This window comes from Plutella xylostella, chromosome 15, assembly GCF_932276165.1.
Source record: "Plutella xylostella chromosome 15, ilPluXylo3.1, whole genome shotgun sequence".
Lineage (NCBI taxonomy): Eukaryota > Metazoa > Arthropoda > Insecta > Lepidoptera > Plutellidae > Plutella > Plutella xylostella.
The window spans coordinates 5,729,225-5,742,420 of NC_063995.1; the positions used below are offsets into that span (position 1 = coordinate 5,729,225).

Consider the following 13,196-nt stretch of genomic DNA (forward strand, 5'->3'; position numbering starts at 1 on the left):
TAATAGTTAAAGAGATTTTTGGCATGCATATTCTTTGAAATCAATCAAATATGATATTACCAAAAAGCCTGTACAAGAAGCGGCGGAAATACTTTCGAATTTGGAGAAACTGGAAACGGCTGTAATGGTAGTTATATGTGGATAATGTGCAATTTTGTCATATGTAACTACTAAGTACATCAGTGATATTTTTGGACCAAACAGTCACTTGAGTCTACCAAGAATTCGCAATTTGAAGCTTAATATTTCGCAAACCAGTCACTGAATAAAAAAATGGTTTGAGAAGACCTTTGATATTTTTGAAAGACCTGTACAATACCTTACACCAACGAAAAAAATCATCCCCATTTTACATGTATGGAAGGTAACATTTTTTTTTTCATTAATTTATTTTACCAGTTTGTCGATGCCGTACATTTGTACAAGGTGGATCAAAAGAAGTCATCCTATCTTGATGGCTCAATTTTTTTTCTAAATGAAAAACTTCGATTCTTTTTGTTTATTTAAACATTTAAAATTTTATTTGTAAAGTCTAGAAGATGATATTAGCCAAATGGGCGCCGTCACAATTGATTGCCCTACGGGCTCCTTTTATGGCATTTCTCATCAATTCAGCGAGACCTTCGGGCGAGAGATTCTCGCACTCGTGTCGAATGTTGTCCTCAAGGGCTTCCAGAGACGGCTTAGGAGGCAAGTCGCCCACAAAATATTTAGTCCGCGGGCGAGTTTACACTTTTTAATTGAAGTTGTAGGTAACTGGCCTGAAGGTTTCACAAAAGAGGGCCAGTATACACGAAGACAATTATTAGTGGTAAATTGGTCCGAAGTGTCCGAACTGAAAAAGTTTTAATTTTTTATTACCCGACTGCCGAAGGAGGAGGGTAATGTTTTTCGATTGTATGTATGTACCTATGTTTGTCTGTTTCTTTGTTCCCTCCTGTAGCCTAAACGGCTTGATAGATTTTGATGTACCTATGAGGTATCGTTAGAAGCGTATTGATTGCGCGATGGTTATAGGCTATGTGACATTACATTAAAATGTACATAGCGCCCTCTAGAGGACATAAAGTGATGATCGAAAAAATAATATTTTTCCAACTATGCCGTGTGGGGTATCAAATGAAAGGGCTTGATTAGCACATTACAAAAATATGACACATTTACGATTACATAAATATCATAAAATAAAAACAACTAAAAAGTTACAAATAAAAAAAATATAATTATAAACAAACAAAAAACCCGACTGCACGCTAAAAAGATGAAAACAAGCCCCAATGTTAATGGAAAGTATCGCAGGCGGGGACCAACTTGACCGCCACACAATGTATGTAAGTACCTATCTAAGTAACATTGAGCTAAATGGTGAACCCTCTGCTGGTCCCCGCCTGCGATACTTTCCATTAACATTGGGGCTTGTTTTCATCTTTTTAGCGTGCAGTCGGGTTTTTTGTTTGTTTATAATTATATTTTTTTTATTTGTAACTTTTTAGTTGTTTTTATTTTATGATATTTATGTAATCGTAAATGTGTCATATTTTTGTAATGTGCTAATCAAGCCCTTTCATTTGATACCCCACACGGCATAGTTGGAAAAATATTATTTTTTCGATCATCACTTTATGTCCTCTAGAGGGCGCTATGTACATTTTAATGTAATGTCACATAGCCTATAACCATCGCGCAATCAATACGCTTCTAACGATACCTCATAGGTACATCAAAATCTATCAAGCCGTTTAGGCTACAGGAGGGAACAAAGAAACAGACAAACATAGGTACATACATACAATCGAAAAACATTACCCTCCTCCTTCGGCAGTCGGGTAATAAAAAATTAAAACTTTTTCAGTTCGGACACTTCGGACCAATTTACCACTAATAATTGTCTTCGTGTATACTGGCCCTCTTTTGTGAAACCTTCAGGCCAGTTACCTACAACTTCAATTAAAAAGTGTAAACTCGCCCGCGGACTAAATATTTTGTGGGCGACTTGCCTCCTAAGCCCCAGAGACACGGGCTTATTCACATTAACACGGGTCTTGAAAAAACACCCACAAAAACTGTCTGAAACGGTTAAATCGGGCGATATTGCGGGGAAAAATGACATATAAAACGAAAAAAAGGCGACCCGAAAACTGAATATACAAAAATATTTGGCGTTCTTGGGAAGTGTGGCTTCCATGGCTTGTCAACTTGTATTCTGCATTTGTCTAGTCCACCAATATCAAAACAAATTTGAAATTGGCGGCCATTTGTACAAATGAGAGCAATTTCCAATAGGGTGATTACTTTTGGCCCACCTTGTATATCTTTGCGAAATGTCAGCTTTGATATTTTTACCCGTTTCTGAGAAAAAGACAGCCGGACAACAACGTGATACCTATAAGGGTTTCTTTTTTCCTTTTGAGGTACGGAACCTTAAATAAGATTTGATGAAACATTTGAAGTTGGTGACAGATAGACATAGAAATATCCACCTCATTAAGTTCACAATCATACTAATAACGGGATTAAACTAACAAATTGAATTTCAGAAGTCAGTAGGGGCGGCAAAAATTGAATGGCCTACGGGCGGCAAATTTGTAAATCCGCCACTGATTTCACAGGTAAATACCAAAATAGTCACCGCTGCCACGACGCGTTTATTTTTGGTTAAAATTTGTCTTTTATCTTCTATTAAATATAAAATAATGCCAATGCTGTTGTTTACTTTCATATTTTGTGTATGTGGAAGTCCATTTGTTAATAATTTCCATGATTTTAGTGGATATATTTTTCATCAATTTATTTTACATGTACGCTAGGGATTGACTCAAATTAATCGATATCATTATCGATATTTTATCTTGAATGTTACCTATGAAAATAAATGCTAGCTTGCGTTTACCGTCTCGTATCTGAACCATTTTGTCAGGGCAAGGTACATCTTTTAACAAATACATAAACTAATTATTTTCTATAATTTGTCCAACAGATTCCCTCTACATATAGATACTATAATAAGACGAAAGTGGTTGAAATTAGTTGGACGCGTTGGTTGGAATCCAATGAAGAACTCTACCATTTGCAGCAATTCGACTTAATAATGAATGTAAACTTAATAATTTAGGAAACGAAACTGTAATGAACCAGTTAAATAAATAAATATGTGGTAACATCTCAAACACGGCCATCCGAGGCAGAGCCAGTAATATGGGTCAGACAGATGATATATCTAAGATTGTTCTGTTTAAAAGTCAATAAAATAAGGAGCGATGAAAAAAGTGTTTTTATTTTTATTTATGCATTTTTTTTCACTATGTCAAAATTATAATCTGGACAACAACAGTCTATGGATCAACTCTCTCCAAGGGTCGAACATCGAACTTCAATAACTTATCGATGGTCCTCCAAAGTAAAGAAAGGTACATCACTAGCTAATGCACACACTGAAAAATCAAAATTGGTCACGTTTTATCAAGCTGTCAGTTCGTCTATACGCTAGTATATACTAAGTCTATGCTACCGACTCTACCGAGTGTCCTATTTATGTGGTGGTGGGGCCGATCTACCCTCGCTCGCCAAGTTGGTGGTTACAGCACTAAATCAAACGTGCCTACCACAATACCATGCATAGGTACTTTATTACTTAACCAACTACAGATACCTACAGAACAGATGCAGAACCAGTCTAGTTGCTTTATCCACTTTCGGCTAGCACGCTGCGCATTTAAGACGTGACAAAAGTTTTGCATCGCGCTTACTCACATCGCGCAGCCTCAAGAGCGAGAGCGACGGTGCACTTATTTTGTCACGTCTTAATAGCGCCCCGTGCTACAGGGCCTGGCATTATTGCCCTCAGATATTGTCGCTGGCTGGGCTGTGGCAAGTTCCTCAGAGAGGGCCAAAATGGTGGCCCACATACTTGTTTCCTTTGGCATATTGGTCGAATATTGTTCGGACATGATGTACAAAATGTGAGTTGCTTGTGTTGCGCTCTATAAAGTATGGGGCACCTATATCCTATTCTACGGGAAATCACATCTGATAGAACCCTTGGGTTTTAGTTTTTGTTTGTATCAGATATCTTTTCCCGTGGAATGGGATATTACATGCGAAGATAATCCTTTCACCACGATGACAAACACTTTGATGCGCCACGAAGAAGCACATGACACGGATGAATCATTTGGCTTCCGTTCCGTTCCGTGTAAGGAATATCAGACTTATCTGATTATCTATTATAATTATACTTAGTTGGTTGAATTCGAAACGATCAATCAATGGGTTTTTACTTTTAAATATCTGTTCATCATCATCACAACCCATTTAAATATCTGTTACTAATTACTATCATAATAAAATTATCAGTAGATATAAGTACCTAAACGCGGATATTTCTGGCAGATAATCATTTTAATGCTTATTGGAGATATGTAATCGCTTTATTAGATTCTTTCCTGAAAAATCAATGTAAATACCTGCCGGTAGATAGGTAGGTAAGTAGTTGTAATTAGTGTTTAGTTAGGCAATTGCGCGTTTGGCTTTTGGTTGGTGTGGCAGTGGAGTGTATTGTGAAATTCTGATAAACATTAGTGGTGTTAACAAAAATGACTCTTGATAGTAACATTATGCTTCACGCAGTAAGTTTAATTTATTATACCCAGTTCCTACAAAATCGCACATACTAGCCGTGTAGTTTAATTTATTACAGTTCCTACAAAATCGCCAGCTGTGTAGGTATAATAAATTATAATAATAAGATACTTATACAATACCTAGGTTATACAATATACCGAAGTAGGTAATAATTAGGTACATATACTAAGGTGTTCATAATTAGATAAGTTTCCATACCACTATCTAAATCTAAATCTCTCACAACAACTTAAAAAATATAGGGTAACGTAACGTACCTAGGGACACTTTCGACTACCCCAAGTTTGAATGAAGATATCGCAGCGTACAACTAAGATATTAATGTGAAATTTACTTTATTCGGTAGGATATATATAATCTATTATCACTAGTATTTGTGCTGGAGCTTTGGTGTGGCCAGATTTTTTTTAATTAAGATTTAAGTAAAAATGCTTTTTTTGGCCCAAGGTACGTTACACGTTTGTACCTTGGGACACTTTTAAGTGTACTTTGGGACAAATTGATCTATTATATTATTGGTACAAAAAGTCTTGTAATCGTAGTTATTTTATAACTACATTAACATCAAATTATCATTAGTTTTTAACGCAATAATAGTTTGCGATTATGTATGAATCTTATGTTACAAATTGAAACATTCACTTTATAGGAATATTTTCTCCTTCTTTTACTTTATCTACTGCTTATTTCAAACGATCCAGACTTACTGCAACTCTCTTCTTTCCAGTTTTACTCTGCCACTAATAAGAACAGAGATTTATGGCGTTATTTAGAAGTTAACAGTCTCCATAGTACAAAACCATAGGATACAGTATCCCAAGGTACAAACATTATCGTGTCCCAAGGTACAAAAAAGCAATATTTAACAAAAATTTCAATATCTTTATTTTTATGTTAGGAATCTTTCAAATAATTACCGTGAGATAAAATTAAATAACTGAAAATATATATGTGACATCCATGTCTCTATTTTGAGCATTCCTCAATGAGATAAAGCAGCTCAAAAAACTATAAAAAAGCAAATTTTGACTCCAAAAAACTTCATATTGTCTTCACCACACACTCGATGCCGGTATGATCACAAGACTCACTAGTTTTGCCAAGCGAGTAAAATACTATGCCTAGGGTAGAAAATTAATGTGTGTATTTAGCCGGTTTTTTAAATAAAATCAATGTCCCGAGGTACAAGCGTCAGTTCCCCGTAGTTTGCAGGACGAAAGTCAAAAAAAAGGAAAAAGTCTTAAATACCTATATTAAAAGTTTTATAGAGTATCCCTTTTATTCCTTAAAGTTTTATAAAGTATCTATCCCTTAAACAATTTGTTCTTTGACAAAGTGACAAAACAGTTCAGTAGTAATTTTTTTAATTTTTAAAAAATTTAATAACAGTGAATACATTTATACCTCTCGGGGTCAGGAGGTTAACTCAAGGTTAACTCACATCACACCTCACTTCCAGAACCCTCCAGGACCGGCAAAGATAGAAGTGTCAACAGTTACAGCAGCCGTAGCCAAAGATGCGTCAGCGGCGTTGGAGGGTATGCTGACGTATGTGGGGGAGATGGGCCGCTACCAGAGACTGCTGTTTGTGATGATGCTACCGTTCGGCTTCGCGTGGGCCTTCGGGTACTTCGGGCAGATGTTCCTCACCGCCACCCCGCAGCAGCACTGGTGCCGGGTGCCTGAGCTGGAGAGTCTGGATATGGAGTTGCGGTAAGTAGGTTGGTAATGGTAATATTTTACGGCTGGTGGTTACACAGATAACGATTTTAGTCAGCATTTTTCTCCTCTTTAGACCAGTAAAGGATTTTTTTTAGAAGCAAAGTCTTGGCTTAGCCAACATCTTAGGGCTTGCCTTTCAAAATGTAGTTACTAGCATTGGTCTCCAAAAATACATGATCGTACGTAGTTGAATCTAAGAGCAGATTACTTACTAATAATGAAAAAATAACACCGACAGACGGAATCTCTCGATACCTCGAGCCACGACCGGGGAGGGCTACGACACGTGTCTCATGTACGACGCGGACTGGGGCCAGGTGCTCGCTACCCTGACCCCGCCGGACCCCGGCACTCCGACCGTCAAGTGTCGGCACGGCTGGGAGTTCCAGCTCGATGACATCCCGTATCCGACTATTGTTAGTGAGGTATGTGGGCGACTGTACTATTCTTGTTGTCTTCAACGCTCATGACAAGTTATTCGCAAACTTGTCATGAGCGTTGAAGTAGGTAGGTAGTAGTTGTGGTAGGCGCTTAAAACTTACAATCGTCTTCTGGATGCCTCTCCCAAGAATCGCCATAACACTCCATTCTTGGCCTTCCTCATCCAGTACTTGGCCTAGCTGGCTGGAGGGGGTCCCCCGCTATGCTTAGGTGTTGTCGTATCCTGTCTTAGGATCCTTTTAGGTACTCCAACGCGACGGTCGTCTTTTCTACCGCAGATATGGCGATACTACTGCCATTTCAGCTTGTAGATTTTCTTAACCTCTTACCTGTTTATCGTTTTACAGCGTGAATGGGTGTGCGACAAAGCGAACCGAGTGCCATGGAGTCAAACAATCAGTTTTATTGGAACAATCGTGGGTGGCATGATCATGGGCCGCATTGCTGACAAGTTCGGAAGACTACCTGCCCTCATATGTAAGTACGTGTCAGTATCAATTCATGTACTTACCTAATAATAGTACTTACCTAGTTATACTTACTGAATTGACGACCGAATGGCGTAGTGGTTAGTGACCCTGACTACTGAGCCGAAGGTCCCGGGTTCGATTCCCGGCTGGGGCAGATATTTGTTTAAACACGAATATTTGTTCTCAGGTCTTGGATGTGCCCGTAAAATGGCAATAGGCCCGCCCCCTATTACATTGGGACTAACATAACACTCTGGCGAAAAGTGGGTGCAGCAATGCACCTCTGCCTACCCCGCAAGGGAGTACATTAGTACAAGGCGTGAGTGCGTGTGTGTGTGTGTGTGTGTGTGTGACTTACTGAATTATATCTCAGCCCCATCTAAAAGTACATAAGACAACACAGTAGCTACAATGAGCTCGAAAAACCCTACTTCCCCATATTCCTTGTAAGTAATAAGTACAGAAATCGTTAACAAACTTCTCTCTTTGTAGGCGCTAACACCCTGGGTTTCTTCGGATCTCTAGGAACAACCTTCACAGATGGATTCTGGGATTTCGTGATTTGCCGGTTTTTGGTCGGCATGTCCATCGATACTTGCTTCATCATGTTGTATATTATTAGTAAGTATAGTTGTGTACGTAAACAATGAGTTATTATGTTTAGCAGTTGCTAAATCGCTTGTCTAATCAACTAGGTAGCTTGGGAGATTTGCCCACCCGCAAAAAACAAAATCAGATTTCTTACTGCGATAACTTATAATAAGTACCTACCTATGTACTATCACGATCATAGGTAATATAAGATAATTGTGATCTATACATATGCTTACTTGTTTCACCAGGTCCAACATAAACAATTAAACATGGTTTTCAGTAATGGAATACGTGGGAACTACTCACCGGACATGGGTTGCGAATCTGTCCATCGCGATGTTCTTCGGAGGCGGATGTGTTCTGCTGCCGTTCATGGCTCTGTGGATCTCCAATTGGAGAACACTTTCCATAGTGATGTCTATTCCATCGCTGTTGGTTCTCTTAGCACCGTTCACTATTCCTGAAAGTACCAGGTATGATTAATAAAATTAATAAAAAGTTAGTACACTCCCGGGCTATGAAAAAGTTCCATTCAGAAATCAACAAATTACTCGTATACGGAAAAAAAAATATCTAAGTACATTCAATGGTGAATCAGAATATAAGCAGCTAAAAACGTAAACATTTTATACAATTCCGACTAAATGTTTAAAAAAATTGAGGCTATTTCGTGTCTGCATTTTGTAAGTGGAACTGTTTCTTTGCCCGTGAGTGTAGTTATGAACGATTTGATAATTGCGTTTATTTTCATCATAAAGTTATAGCATCGATATTTAGTTCCACTGTTGATTTCAGATGGTACGTGTCGCGAGGAAAAGTTGAAAAAGCTGTAAAAATGTTACACAGATTTGAGAAAGTTAACAAAACCAAAATTCCCAAGGATGCATTAGATGAGTTTGTTGTAAGTATCGCAGGCACTTAATTCATTTAACTGTATAAATTTTCTAATAACTTTAAAAGTTATATTTGTTTTGTTAGACAGTGGCCACGGCAGCTCAAGAATCGGGAGACAGTATTAAGATCCTCTTCAAGATCCCGTCTTTGAGAACAATGTTGCTATTGCTGATGAGCACGTTTATGGCAATAGCCGTGATCTTTGACATCCTCATCCGTTTGTCTGAGACCCTCGGGGGAGACTTCTTCATCACATTTGCTCTGGCATCTGCCACGGAAATTCCAGCCACCTTAGTCGTGATATTACTGCTTGACAGGTACCTAAGCTTTGTTCTATCGTTCATCCAATTACTTATTTATAACATGCAGTTATTTTAACTTATCATTTATTAAGTACTTTGCACTTACGATGAATTCATATTTTCAGATTTGGCCGACGCCTGTTAGTATGTTCACCACTTGTAGTAGGTGCAGTCCTGTCTTTAACTGCTGCTTTCGTCCCTCGAGGTATGTTGTCTGTTTTAATTTTTTATAAAATTGAAGATTATCTCTGCCCCCATGTAATAATTACAAACTCCGTTAAAATAGTTGAATGAAAATGCTTTCGATGTGCTAAAGAGCGGTTATTTTATATTTCTTCATCATCCATCCGTAATTACATTACATCATATCTATATGATTTATAGTGGGAGAGAGAGATATAAGTTGATTTATTCAGTGCCTCCAATAACGTAAGTGTCACATTTACTATTTACTGGTCCCCAAAAGTTGACTAAAACGCTACCCATTTTCCAGGCGTCCCCTCAGTTGCGTTGGCCATAGCGGCTCGTTTCTTCAACAACATGGCATACAACGTGATCATCCAGTGGACGCCGGAGTTGCTGCCCACCACCGTGCGCGCGACGGGAGCCTCCTCCGTGCACGTCAGCGCGTACTTTACTGTTATGTTGTCACCCTTCATCGTTTACTCTGTGAGTATCCTCGTCATCAACATTAGCAAATTAATGTGCACTGCTGTGCGGTCCACCGATGTCTATCGTCCACTTGAGCACTGACCTTGTTGTTCCCTGTGAGTTTTACCTCCATCATAAACCCAGTATATACAATATATATATATGGTAAAAAAGATACACAATCGATTCCGTGTAGGTAATCTCTGTATACTTACACATAAAAATTTAGAATTTGGTAGAAAGGTACAAAACAAAACTTTATCTTATCGTGATTATGAGCATCTGTCCGATATCAGCCATGGTTACTGCTATCGACTAATATCTTATCATATCAGATATATAACATTGATCTATCAAGGTGGCAACTTCACTATGAAATCTTACAAAAATAAACTAATGATACGCACTTACATTTTTCTCAGCACTGACTATTGTTAGCTGATAATGATAATATAGAATAGAGTCTGAATTTCGTGCTTCCTTCCACCTTCTCAATGATAGTTCAGCCAATCACAGCGCTGCATTCCATACTCAAACTCTACTTATCTTGGCGTTCTCAACTGTAAAACTGACAGTAACACTACTAACTAGTTCTTTTTTCAAATCCCAGGAGAGGCTATGGGAATCCTTACCGCTGATAATAGCGGCGGTGCTGGGGGTGCTCGGAGGGCTGGTCGCTCTGCTGCTGCCGGAGACCAACGGCAGAGCCATCCCGCAGACCATCACCGACGGGGAGAACCTGGCCAACACCAGGAGGAGAATCGGGTACACACTGTTCCGTTTAATAAAACGTTTGTAGCTGAGCTAGATACAGTGATCATGAAAGTGATCATTGAAGTTAAGCAACGCATGGCACGGTGACTCATCTCTCATTGGATGAGTGACCGATTTCAATTGGTTGTTTTCTGAGTGGTGAAGGCTAGTTTGTAGGCCTTCGGGCAGCACGACGAGCACCCAACAACTCACTCAGCACAAGCTTGCTTGTGTTGGGGTCCACCAACCCGCACTCGCACTGGACCCGCGTGGTGGACTAGGCCTAAACTACTACTACTACTAGAGTAAGGACGTAATGAATCCCCCATATGATAATATTTTGACTAAATACCGGGGAGACAAAAGTATTATAGTAAGCCGGAAGCAGTATGCTAGGTAAGTACCTATATCTAAGCCCGAAAATAAAAAAAAGAATTTCAAAATTAGTTAAGTATATCTATTCTTTTTACAAAGTGTACTTACTTACACCAATTTTCTTTTCAGGTGTTCTAAAAAGAGAGATGACGACACAAACTCAAATGAAAACGGATATAAGACTGATACTAGGTTCTAACTAATACTTTATTTATTAAACATTAAAAATATCTCCTCTGCTATCTTGGCTATAATTATTCCCGGTTAACTTTATCTAAACAATTTAATATTAAAAAAAAAATATACTGATTACTCCCCCACAAAGAATAGACATGCGTACCTAGTTGCGTACCCAGAGTCACCCCTATTGAATTATACTAGTTAATATTTTTAAACTATTTAACAATTATTGGTTCCAATTTTTACGTGGAGAAATCGAGTTTCAAATGCGCTTACTTAAATAAATTCAAATTTACGTTTTTTCCCCTGCTAAGCCGTACTACAATATGTGCCTATTTCAGTAAGTATAAGTAAGTCATATATTTATCTTTTCATCTAAGAGTACCTAAGACCTATTTTTTTTAATAAATCTCATTAACAAATTCACAAGGAGTCTCAACAGGATCCACCAACCCAGTCAAAATCCAATGCACGCAAATGGCACGCAACTTAAAAACTTTCACCCTGAACTTTCTCAAGACCCCAACTACCTCGGTACTGTCAAACTTCAGCTTTGTTTCTACAATACAGCTCCTTGATTGGTCGATGTAAAGCTGCGCTGTTACGTGATTGGTGAGTATTAGCCGGTTTACCGCACTGCGTACTTGTACAAACACAGTGGCTCGCCTAACTTTCTTTCAAGCTGACTGTTCAAAAATACAAATGCATTACGTCAGGGTTCAAGTTCCATAAACAACAAAAAAGACAGTATGCAGTGCCGCTACCGAGAGAAATTGTGCTTTTATTGGCTTGAATTAAAGTTTGCATCGCCTTGTGTGTGTGGTATTTTGCAATAACTCACATGTGGATGAGTAGTTTACATTCCGCGCTGGCAGAAACCGGTGGTGCCAGCACGTCTGTTCTAAATTTAAAACTGGAAATCGCGTGTTCGTATTTTAAGCACAAACAAACAACAGACCATCGAAAGGGAATAGGGCATCGCGCGTAGAATTTAAAATAGTGTGACATAGGTACATCATAGTGGAATAATAATTGAAATTCACCGATTCGTCAAAAACTTTGATGGTAAGTTAAACATAGTTAAAATATTTAGTAGCTTTATTTATGACCATGCTTGATTATTAATTCGCGTGCTAGGTGCCGGCGTTACGCGCCCTTCAATTTATTTTTTACTTATAATAAATAGGCACCCAGGTAGATTTAAAATATGTGTTGTATGAGATTTTGCAGGCCTGCATGTCTTGTCTGCCTGGTGATACTTAATAAAATATTAGAAATAAAAAACATGATTTATCTACAGTAGAAATTGAGTTCAAAGATCAGCATTGCTGCTTTTAAAATTTATGTACTTAAGAATCGCCATTGTATAATATTGCGGCAGCTGTATTTTATAGGTAAGTACAGTAAGTTAGTTACTTAAGTATACATATATTATACTTGAAGCCAACTCAATATTTAATTATGAAAATAATAAATGTCGTCTGTTCAGTACGTTCGAATATTCATACAAAACCTACACATTAAAACGTGATCATCATCATCAACCCTTAGTCATGTGTATCTAATGCTAGGACTAGGCATGTGCCAAGGACCTCTACAACACTCTGTCCTCGGCCTTCCTCATCCACAGCCACCATCAGGCACCTGTTTCGAGTCGTCGGTCCAGCGGGCTGGAGGTCCCCCTCCACTCCTCTCGCTACATTTTCCGTCCTTAAAAGACGAGATAAAAGTATCAGGCCTGAACAAGTAAGCTGCGTGGCATGGGTTGTAAAACTTATAAATGGAGGCCTACGGGCACGGACCGCGGTTCGGATATTCTTTCTGTCCATAACTATTTAAAAAACATATGAACTAGCAGTTTGACTACTTTAAATATTTTTATTATTAGTTAAACTTTAACTTTGCAAATAAACCATACTTTGCTTGCTGACTTTTTGTCACAAAATATTTTTAGTTTTTTCTTGCTTTACGAATTCTGTGTTACGCTACTTACGCTGAAAATGAAAAGGATTACGTCAGCGTATTCATGCCAGACATCAATGCCCGCGAAAATGTACGTACAGGTACTGAGGAAAACAGGTGATGAGTTAAATTCAATTAATTTTGTTTCATGCATTAAATTGAAATAATAAAACATGAAGGATATCTACGTTTTCCTAAATAGAAAAAAGTA

The 13,196-nt window shown here is 38.2% G+C and overlaps 2 protein-coding genes and 1 long non-coding RNA gene across 4 annotated transcripts in view; all 3 read left to right on the top strand.

The window, feature by feature from the left end:
• The first annotated feature begins 6,068 nt into the window (after window positions 1-6,068).
• LOC105386743 (solute carrier family 22 member 3) lies at window positions 6,069-9,856 on the top strand. 2 transcript variants are annotated; one of them, XM_038107870.2, is made up of 9 exons: window positions 6,069-6,354; window positions 6,602-6,788; window positions 7,152-7,281; window positions 7,767-7,895; window positions 8,149-8,341; window positions 8,664-8,769; window positions 8,847-9,079; window positions 9,190-9,269; window positions 9,558-9,856. In XM_038107870.2, the coding sequence occupies exons 1-9, from the start codon at window positions 6,182-6,184 to the stop codon at window positions 9,815-9,817; spliced, it is 1,491 nt and encodes a 496-aa protein (XP_037963798.2). In that variant the 5' UTR covers window positions 6,069-6,181; the 3' UTR covers window positions 9,818-9,856. The 2 variants fall into 2 exon arrangements, with proteins under 2 accessions (XP_037963798.2, XP_048481984.1); XM_048626027.1 differs by having other exon boundaries at window positions 6,222-6,362.
• A 22-nt stretch (window positions 9,857-9,878) lies between these two features.
• Window positions 9,879-11,085, top strand: LOC125489633. Its single transcript, XR_007267110.1, has 2 exons — window positions 9,879-10,480; window positions 10,973-11,085. It is a non-coding gene; the product is annotated as an uncharacterized LOC125489633 (long non-coding RNA).
• Window positions 11,086-11,687: 602 nt separating this feature from the next.
• Window positions 11,688-13,196, top strand: part of LOC105386744 (solute carrier family 22 member 3) — a 32,005-nt gene continuing 30,496 nt past the window's right edge. The window contains exon 1 of the mRNA XM_011557368.3: window positions 11,688-12,088. Coding sequence (XP_011555670.3) covers window positions 12,086-12,088 — 3 coding nt within the window. The 5' untranslated portion in view covers window positions 11,688-12,085. The remainder of the gene's footprint in view (window positions 12,089-13,196) is intronic.